The sequence below is a fragment of the Battus philenor genome, unplaced genomic scaffold (genome assembly GCF_028537555.1).
Source record: "Battus philenor isolate CCGP_79_NKW_IND1 unplaced genomic scaffold, ilBatPhil1.0.hap1 SCAF_2, whole genome shotgun sequence".
NCBI classification, from domain to species: Eukaryota; Metazoa; Arthropoda; class Insecta; order Lepidoptera; family Papilionidae; genus Battus; species Battus philenor.
Window position 1 is genome coordinate 12,262,438 of NW_027181682.1, and position 10,326 is coordinate 12,272,763.

The 10,326-nt window shown below is 30.8% G+C and overlaps 2 protein-coding genes across 2 annotated transcripts; both read left to right on the forward strand.

The window, feature by feature from the left end:
- Positions 1–36: 36 nt before the first annotated feature.
- Positions 37–9,343, forward strand: LOC137922485 (rhodopsin, GQ-coupled-like). The gene is made up of 8 exons (XM_068765501.1): positions 37–131; positions 6,051–6,316; positions 6,477–6,642; positions 7,063–7,187; positions 7,935–8,151; positions 8,325–8,409; positions 8,489–8,641; positions 8,975–9,343. The coding sequence occupies exons 2-8, from the start codon at positions 6,220–6,222 to the stop codon at positions 9,092–9,094; spliced, it is 963 nt and encodes a 320-aa protein (XP_068621602.1). The 5' UTR covers positions 37–131; positions 6,051–6,219; the 3' UTR covers positions 9,095–9,343.
- On the forward strand, positions 1,024–5,740 carry LOC137922403 (visual pigment-like receptor peropsin). Its single transcript, XM_068765385.1, has 7 exons — positions 1,024–1,360; positions 1,499–1,661; positions 1,816–1,943; positions 2,896–3,118; positions 3,196–3,280; positions 4,218–4,364; positions 5,175–5,740. The coding sequence occupies exons 1-7, from the start codon at positions 1,264–1,266 to the stop codon at positions 5,304–5,306; spliced, it is 975 nt and encodes a 324-aa protein (XP_068621486.1). The 5' UTR covers positions 1,024–1,263; the 3' UTR covers positions 5,307–5,740.
- Positions 9,344–10,326: the final 983 nt, after the last annotated feature.

Here is a 10,326-nt window from a genome sequence, read left to right on the forward strand (position 1 = left end):
ACATCGCCAAATACCTTTACGAACTCCATAATTAACTGTGCTCGATAGACGTGCGCCGGCTGCGTGAGGCAAGTGTGAGCGTACCTGACGTGTTCCACATGGACGTTGCCAAGCTTATGTTCTGTTATCAGGTAATTTACGTATGTGCCACTTTGATCATTGTGCCCGTTTTACGTCTGGCAAGTTTCACATTTACCTGAACACGTCGTGCCAACATTGAAAAAATATTTTGCTGTCACAACTGGGAAAATACGTAACATATGCGGTGTTACGTAAGGAGGTGGATTCTTTATTTTTAAACACGTTTAATTTAGACAGTCATTACGTATTAACAATTGGTGATGAATATATTTTAAAAAACGAACTTAGATTAATGAAGTTTAAACTTAAATAGTAACTTATTTAACTGAATTTTAATTTTGTTACACTTGCTTATTAAACGTTCTTGCTTATTAGATAGAAATCACATTGTCTGAAGTACTAAAGTTGTAAAGTACATTTAGTTTTAGTTTATACTTATAAACAAACTGATTTTAAAATTTGGAAACTATTAAACCTTTTATTGTATTATCAAAAAATGTGATCAATATCAAAATAGTATGTATACGTCCAATATATATAAACGAAAAAATATTAGAAAATTAATAATATGAATAAGATATATGTATATGTTCTTTTATGAAACTTAAACAGATATTATGATTTTTTTATCACGTAGTATGAAATGTTTTGAAAGAAATGTTCAAGTCTATAGTTAGTGCCAAGCCCTATACGCTAGTTACTAGGGATATCGCATATTTATTTTTTAGGTCGCAATGACTATAATAAAGTTAATATTTTTAATAAATCATATTTAATAATTTATTTCTAAAGTACAAATGAATTAATGAATGTAATATTGAAAAAGGAGTAATAAAACGGTACTTTTTCTCCTATAATATTCTGAATATTACAACGTAGGTAGCGGCATGCAATTTGCTATTAACGTATCTCAAGCAGGACGTTCACGCCCCCGATGTCACACACAAAGTGGGACCAGAACTGGTAACGTGATCTTATTCTTTTGTCAAATGCCTAACATCGGTTCGACAACCTGACCAGTCTAGCTGAGTACTGGATAAACGTGGTCGTTTTTGTTAACAGTTAAATATTAAGGTAATTAAAAAAAACCCTTGAAATAATTTTGGAGATTAAATTTGCGGGCGGCACGATTAATTACAATTTGGTGCCCACGAGTGTTATCAAACTAGTTCACCCTGGAGAATGCAAACGCTGTTCGACTATCACGAAGATGGATGTCCATGGTACTATTTTGATAGTTCATACAAAACTTTACTGGGCGCGTGTCTTATCGTCTTTGGTAAGTTAATCAATTTATTGTTATGTAAATGAAGTTATTAATAGCTAAAACAGACGCACATGATAATTTTAATGAAGTGTTGATAATATTAAAGATGTCACAATAAAATGGCGGGATTTATTGTTTAATCCTTGTCAGGTGTATTTGGGGTGCTGCTCAACGGCTGGCTTTTTGCCACATTTATCCACAGTCACCTGCTCGTTTCTAAGAGTCATATACTCGTTTTGAACCTTTGTTCCGCTTCACTCGGCAGAAATCTTCTTAGTTTTCCATTTTCGGGATCTTCAGCTATAGCTAAAAGGTGTGTATTGAGAATCTTAAACCTAATTATTATATGCTTATTTAATGTTAAATGACCGATGAAAAATAAGTTTCAAAATAGTACACAAGGACGTAAACAATCATCTTTATTTAAATGATTTTGGTAATTTTATAACAAAAACATGTTTTTTCAGATGGATTTTTGGCCCAGCGTGTTGTCAATTGTTTGCATTTTTAAATCAATTTTTCGGCATCTTCCAAATGACTGCTTTATTTACGTTAGTACTGGAACGATATTTATTGGCAAGACGCAACAGACGAGGTGAATATGATTTTGCAATAGGCTTGGTTATAAAATTTTTTATATTTATATACAATTGCGTGTGACCATGAACTGGAAGGTTGTAGGGGCTTACAAGGTGGTGAAAAAACCTCGCTAAGGTCGTCAAAAAACCCAAAACGCCGCTTCCAACCCGTCTTACTGGAAACCTTTGGATGTCCAGTTGTAGACGTCCTGCGGCTAAAAAGATGATGATGACGATGAATGAAAAACTTTGACATACTTGCATTTCAGAATCTGTGTAAGTCAGTAGCAGCAATTCGCATATCCAAAAACTTAAATGTTAGAAAATCTTCGAGTGCCTCTAGTGTATAAAGTAAAATATCTGACTCACTTCTTGTGTAATTCATGAACATTTTTGTAGCGATGCTGCTATAGATCTTAATATAAACTATGATATTAATATAATATGCACACATTGAAGACACATGTGGGCTATTTTTTCGGGAAATAGCGTTAGAATTAGATCAGACAATGCGATTAGATCAGCAAAAGACGATTTTTGATATAATTAGCACGCATATCTCTCTAATCTTTATATTGTTGGTTTATTATAGTACATTTGTATTAAAAAAAAAAGAGAAAATTCGATTAAATGTGTAAGTCGGTGTGAGCAAGTGAGAAGAAGCCGAGGTTTCGAATCGATCTTTTTGTTAATTTATCTTTTATACTTATTAAAGCTGCTATCATATTTTCACAAAAATAAATAATTTTGTATAAATATGCATAATATTACATTTTTAGTTGTTAATTAATGCGATGTCAAGATTTGATTTAATTTATATTAAGCTATACAAAACGTTTCTACATACAAGAAAAATAGAAATTGTAAACAACTACCAACACTTCTAAAACGCTGTAAAAATATACAAAATACAAGTTTTAAACTTTGTTTTCTTTATGGTGTATCGTTTAATAGTTTAAAACATTTCAGAAAAAAATCTTTACTTTAGATTCTACTTAAGTGCCGTCGGTGTCTGCTGGATCAATTCTGTGATATTTGCAACTCCTCCTCTATTTGGGTACGGACTTTATTCGTGTGACTCGACGGGGACATCCTGTTCTTTTCTGTGGCCTTCGTTATCTTCAAACGCAAAGCAATTAGGTTATAGTGTTCCTTATGTGGTTTTGTGTGGTCTGGTCCCTTTAATATCAATGTGAGTGAATGTTTGAAATGTGTTATAATTTTCATTTTACATGAATCATGTCATGTCATTTCAGTATTAATTTTTAGATTTCATTTTATGGGCAAAGCAGTGCGACTTGAACAGATTTATTATAGAAATGAGCAATTAAGAGAAGAAAAACGATTAACTAAGGTATGACGATGTGTAGTATTTTTTTACCCAATAAACATTCCAGCAAGATACTGTCTATGTGAATATTTGTATATTTATTCTTAAAGTTATGTAGTGGAGACCCCGGTCCGGCAACCGCAGCTTAGCACGTCCGACCGTAAGGTGGACAGATGATCTTGTTAAACTCCGAAGACGGTGGATGCAAGCTCCTTCCTACCGGTCCTATTGGAAATCTATGGGAAAGACCTATATCCCGCAGTAGACGACGTTTAGTTGAAATGATTATAATAATGAATATATGTTAGAGGCATCTATAACTACTATGGTAATCACAATGTTGTGCACAATCTTATCGGAAGCAAGGAGAGTGCTATACAGAAGTTTGTATTTGAAAAGCTTACAGAACCACAGTTCTATATGTTGAATATCGTGCAAAAGCTTTAAAGGGGTGAATAAAAAGCTAGCGCTTATTGGAAATAGTTATATGGTTTAAAACGTACATAAAGACAGTTGATTTGAATCTTTGAGCACACAGGAATATGTAACATGAACATTTTTATTTTATAGAATGCGACAGACCAGTGTATTCTTGTGGTATCTGCAGGGACATGTAGTAAAGCATAGTTAGTTTTATTAGAAATAGTAATCAGTATTTTGAAAACGCCTTTTCTTACTATATTTTCATCACATTAGTTATTATTCCTGAAACCATTTTCAACAGAGTGTACATACATTAATTGATAGCAAATTATCATCACGTGTTTAAGGCTTTCATATCTATTAGCAGTCACTTTACATAAACGAACATAAAAAGTGGTGATGGAACAAACTCACAGTGCAATAGATCATGATCAGTTTTTTGTATTCATTAATTTTGGTTTTAAATAGTTCTACTTTTATGAAATTAAAAACTGTTAAATTTATGTTAATAATATCTGTGGAATTGTTTATTTTGCAGAGTATCCACGTAGTGTGCATTGCAACATTGGCGCTATGGATACCTGCCGGCGTGCTTACAGGCTGGCAGTGGGTGCCACTTCTTATTTACGGTTATAGACCACATATCCCCCCTACACTTTCATTATTGGCTCCAATCGCTTCTGAGGCAAGTTGTTTAGATAAACATTAATGATATGTTATTGATAGTTTTACATAGAGAGAGTAGCGGGATTTATTTAATCTTTAAAAAATTCTTTCTTAACCATTCAACTTAGGCACGAATTTAATTCAGAACTAATAACATTATTAAATTCCAAAAAATACGAGTCAAAGTAATTTTAATATTTTATGAATTGAATTGAATATTGGGTTACATGGTAAGCACCGCATTTATTATTTTACCTGTGGCTTGTCAAAATCACTCTCGTTAGAAAATATTAAATTATGATATTTTAATAAGGAGAAGATCGTATATTTCCCACAGGATTTAAAAGTTGAAGTGTTATTGGGAAGGTTACACAGCGCGTAAAACCGATGGCCGCTGGAGCTTTTAGGTTCTGGATTGAAGACTATGGACCTACAAGCGGAGCGAAGTCCACCCACAAAGTGGATAGCCTTTGTTAAGGTCGTTAGATGACGCTGGATGCAGGCTACTTTCTAGCGATTTCCTTGATAATCTTTGGTGGAAGACTGCTTCCATCAAACCACTGGACACTGGTCCAGTAAGGGAAGTCTTACGGTTAAAGTATTGTTGATGATGATAAAAAAAAGAAAAAAAAAGTTGTAAGTCTATGCATACTTTTAGTAGGGCTACACTAAAGTTATTTCAATGTTTTAAGAGAAAAAAAGGAGAAAATTCAGAGTTTAGAAATATTACATTGGGGCTCTAAATAATTTCTATTTTATTCTTTAAATTACTGCCTAAAATATGGATTCTAGTAGAAGCTATTAATTTTTATTTATATGTGTATTCCAGGCTGCTACTAGCGTGCCAGTGTTATGTTATCTTTTGGGAGATGAAAGGTTACGGGCCGCATTGTTGGGGCGCATGCGCAAACACTACGGCCTACTTCGACCGGACCGTGCACAGCGGTACATCAGAGCATAATACTCTCAAACAAGAAAAATAAAAAAGGGGAGTAAAGAATAATAAACTATTGTTGAACTGTAAAACATATATCTGTTCATAGTGAATAAAAAGTTTTTACTCGGACAAATGTTTATAAACAGAATTACTAAAAATGATTCAGCGAGTGGAAAATGCTATTAACAGAGTTCCAGTTAAAATGTTTACATTATATTTTTCTAAGTTATGACGGTTACATGATTGAATAGGATCTTGCAGAAGGTATTGATTTCTCGTAGCATCTCGCGAACGTTTTTGTATCTCTTATATTAGTAATGACATGTAATGGATATTTTTTAATGAATCAAAGATTTGATTACTAAATAGTTTCAGAGTTACAAGTACATTTTGGTGAGTTCCGTTTGGTGCCCTAATGGTATATTGATGGTATGTCTTTCACGCTGTAATAACTGTTGTAAGTTTAGAGTTTTTCAGTAACTGGTCATTTCATTTTATTTGTAATAGTGATAATAATTTAACCGAATTAATTAGTTAAGTTAATTAGCATTTGTTAATGGTGTGATCTAGTGCTGCAATTAAAATCGATGTGTCGTACGGTGTGTTTTTTTTTCTATCTCTACTTATTTTAATAAGTAATTGTATATTTATCAGTTTTTTTGTGTTATTATGTAATATGTAACATAAATAATGTATTATTGAAATTATAATTGGAAACAGAAGATACGCTAAACAGAGCGTAAAATTTCTGGTTTCATTTTGTTGTAGTTTTGTAATGAAATATGAGAATCAGAAGCGCGCTGGATCGAATGGCTGGATGACGATGGCTCCATTTTCATAGAAGCTCTTGAGATTTACGCAGGCGCATTGCAGCCACACCGAGTTGTGTTTATATGACGTTTTATAAAGCAACAGGTTTATAAAAAATAAATTAAAAATGTACGGAAAACTAATTGAAACCGAAGATTGTTTCTGGGAAGGAGTATTTGATAACAGCAGCAAAAAAACATTGATAACCGGATGGGTTTTAACAGGTAAATATTGTAAATAAATTGTAATTGAAAAATGCGTAACACTTTAAAGAAAACAATTGTTCTTTGTAGTAGTATTTTTTTTTGTATTTGACACTCCTGTTTACTCTAAAAAAAAGTTATTTGTCAATAAAAATAAACACATTTTTTTAATTTGTTTCAGGGCGTGTAGCGTTCTTTTTAGTCATATGGTTAAATTTAAATTTGTGGTGCACAGCTTTAAGGAATAATCTCAAGTATCAAAATTTGGCAGCATTCACCACAATAATGAGTATTAGACGTGGATATAATTATATTTTTTACTTTTTGAGATACATGGAATATGATTGGTAGGTTTTTATTAATAATTATAGATTTAAATAGTTAATATTTTATAACCATAAAATTATATCACACAATTTAGCCACACTAGAATGCGTAGGCGCCTGCGGTTTAATTAATACACTCTGAATTATAGTAGTAACTGTGTAAATTGTTGTGTAGTAATAAATTAGCATGTATTTTGGGTACTTGAAGAACGTTTTAAAACCCATTTAATAGGGTTCACTGGTATATAATGGTATATATATATATATACTATTATATATATATAAATATATATATAAAAATATAAATATATATAGCTATTTGTATTTCAACTGAGACTTGAATCACATATATATCATCATATAATATTACTTCACAGCATTTCGCATTTAACTTTTATTGATAATTCAGAAATAAGTAGATTCATTTGTACATATTTTCAGGTACTTTGACATCCATAACTGCAGTACGTATGGTTTTTTGGATACGTTTTTAGGAGTATATGAGGTGGAAAGTCTCACGCATGTGTGCATTGAAAGATATGTAGTCGCCAAATATATAGCCAATGGTAAGTCGCAAGGGTTCATTTTTAAAATGATTTCACTAAATACCTCGACGTGCTATATTATAGTACATCATACCAAACTTGTCACTGTTATGTTTTTTTGTGCGTACAGGAAACAACAATTAATTTATATTTAATAGCTACCATATAGAATTAAAAATTTTATTGTATGCGGATCTAAGATTTCTGATTTTTGTTAACTTTGAAAGCTAGCGCGCTTGTGATACATATTTGGATATTTAAGTTAGTTTTACAAAGCGTAATATTTAATTATGTTTTATTTTGTTTTAAACATGCACTGTGTTTAAATCGTAATTGGGTTATTGTTTCCTTTATTTTATTTTATTTTTAGATGTTTATGTTTCAAAATTTTTTTAAGTGTTTGTTGGTAATCACAGGAAATTGTGGCTGGCTTGCAAAGTTCATAAAAAATAAAATTTTAGAAAATAACTACCCTCTAGGTAGCTTACTGCAGGACAAGAGATATAATTTTAGTATTGTAATATGAAGTCTTGCATGACTTTTATTTAATTGTAAATAATAAGTTCTTTTACTGCTTTATAACTACGAGGCGCACTGAGTGGCCGGCATGTGAAATATAAATTTATTTAAACCAAATAAATACTAAATTACACATAGGTAGAAATGGATGCCTGCTAGGAAAACGTCAAATACCTTGAATGTATTGGATTAATTTTAGTTCTAATAATGCATTATGTACTGTCAAGTTAATTCATAGTTCTTTTCCAGGGTGGCCGGTGAAAAAGTGGCATTATGTTTTGTACCAAGGCCTGTGTTTATTTTTTTCTCTGTTATATTCTCTATCACCTTCGTTTGGAATAGGCAGTTATGTCAAAGATTTCTCTTGTTTAACTTGCACGTATAACATGATTTTACCAGATACGTGGGAGAAGTACGTCGTGTTAACTATTTTTTTACTTCGCAGCGTGAAGCCTCTTTTCTTTATGTAAGTTGGTACCATACTTTGTTGTGCATACAGATAAAAAAACTCAAATTCTAGCCTTAAAGATTGTTGCAAAGTATTACAACGGTTTTTTTTAGAACAAATATGAATGCAGAAGTAAAAAAAAATAGTTTCTATTTGTACGAAAATATTACGCACTTATATTGTAATTTTAGGATGATAATGCGATTTTGGACTCAACAAATGGAAGGAAAATACGATGAAAAGAATGTTCCTTGGAAAGAAGTGCGCTTTGCTCATGTAAGTTTACCATTTTTAAAATTAGTATTGCCAAATAACATTTTACGTTGCATAAATTTTTAATGGCCTTATTTTTCAGATTGTAGACGTTATAACCACAGCGAGTATTATGTGTTGGATGCCTATTACCGTGATACGAGGTTTGGTTATAATTGCGGCTAACTTTCTGCAGATGGAATTAAACTTGGAGCCTTTTGCTAGTTATATTCGGTGGGCTATATGGATCGAATGGGTAAGTTACAAGTTTATTTATAGTCAGTTGTTCTAACTTAGGACGTATATCCTCGCAGTCTAAACAGGTATTTCAAATCAAAAAAATCTATGTCCTTTAAGCTAACTTACGTTGGATCTTATTACTTATTACGTAAATCAATTATACACTTTTAAATGGTCTTCCTATGCATATGTTTAATTAATATTTAATTTAGTTACATTTTTTGAAAATAATAAGTTAAATAAAATAAAGATCTAGTTGTTTTTTATCACCAAAAGTACTTGACTATCATAAATTAAAATATAAGTTGAAGAAAAAGAAATGAATATTCAAACGTTCTCAATTTTATAGTTTACTCCAGCAGTCATCACGCTGACTCTTCTTTACGTGGATCATCTCCTTCGTGCCAAGATGTTCGGGGTGGATAAAAAAGAAGAAGACGTGGTCAAAGTTTATGAAAAGGAATCTTAAGTTATTTGTTCCAAATCATATTTTTAATTAAAAAAAACAACTAAGTTAACTCAACATAACATTTATATTTTAATCACGTTAATCATACTCACAATCGATATGTACGTACATTTAAAGTAATGTAAAATTACCACTTGTTTGGAAAGAGCGTTGTAAATGAAGACATTTCATAATGTTCCTACTGGAGTATTTTTTACAATAATTTAATATAACATTACCAAAATTAAATATGATTCTTTTCGTACTGTCTAGCAAAGATGATAATATTATAATGCCTTAGTGCTGCATTGGTGCATTATATACTATTATTAATTTTAAAATGCTATCATATATGATTTATTAAGATTATATTTTGTGATATACATTCGATATATTTAATAATAACACATTACCATTATAAAAACAAGATATAATCTATATCTGATGGTACTTTTGCTGACTTGTCAGTATCATGAATAAAGGTTTCAATAAGTTTTGTACTTTGTTAGCCCAAGTTATTTATGTATTACAAAGTGGCACAAATTTGAGTTCGTTTCTTATAATTATTCGATAACTTTTATTTATCAACGTCGTAAATTCTGTTGTGTATGATAAATTGGGCTATTTAAAGTTCTATATGAATTTTTTATAAAGATATTATCCAGTACTGAACAATGTAATAAAGATAAATCATATTAATAAGAAAGAAATATTATTATTAATTATTATTTTAATTTAGTATTCTCAACTGTATCGATTTTATATTTGGTGTACGGGTTCAAAGGGTCTAAATAAGTTAATTATATTGTAAATAAGATTTTTTATCCTTAGATTGGTTACAGATTATAAGATGATTATAATTATTTTTGGTCCATAAAAGGCAATTACGAAATAGGCATTATATACATATGTACATGGAAGAAATAATGTATACGACAAAATAGAACAAACGTTTGAACGTGTTGACGAATTTTTCTTATACCAACGCTATAAGAGTTGTAATCACACTTATTAATTAAATATTTACTGTCTTCAATACTTCCTATTTACATTTTTTACTTTGCCATATTCAGAGCTAATATCTCAACATAAGCAAATTTATTTAATTATTTTTATAAATTTATTCTACATTTTATATTGTCTTATTTGTATAGAAAAAGAAAATTTTCATTATATTTTGAGAATAAAACATAAAACGAAAAATAAATTGCAAATCTCATAAAATGTATCATTCAATTAGTAGCATTATTTTG

Coding starts and splice junctions, on each gene's coding strand:
- LOC137922485 (XM_068765501.1), top strand. CDS start 6,220: ATGTACGGAAAACTAATTGAAACCGAAGATTGTTTCTGGGAAGGAGTA. Junction 7,188..7,934: donor CGCCAAATATATAGCCAATG/GTAAGTCGCAAG, acceptor GTTCTTTTCCAG/GGTGGCCGGTGAAAAAGTGG. Junction 8,410..8,488: donor AAGAAGTGCGCTTTGCTCAT/GTAAGTTTACCA, acceptor CTTATTTTTCAG/ATTGTAGACGTTATAACCAC.
- LOC137922403 (XM_068765385.1), top strand. CDS start 1,264: ATGCAAACGCTGTTCGACTATCACGAAGATGGATGTCCATGGTACTAT. Junction 1,944..2,895: donor GGCAAGACGCAACAGACGAG/GTGAATATGATT, acceptor AAAACATTTCAG/AAAAAAATCTTTACTTTAGA. Junction 3,281..4,217: donor AAGAAAAACGATTAACTAAG/GTATGACGATGT, acceptor TTTATTTTGCAG/AGTATCCACGTAGTGTGCAT.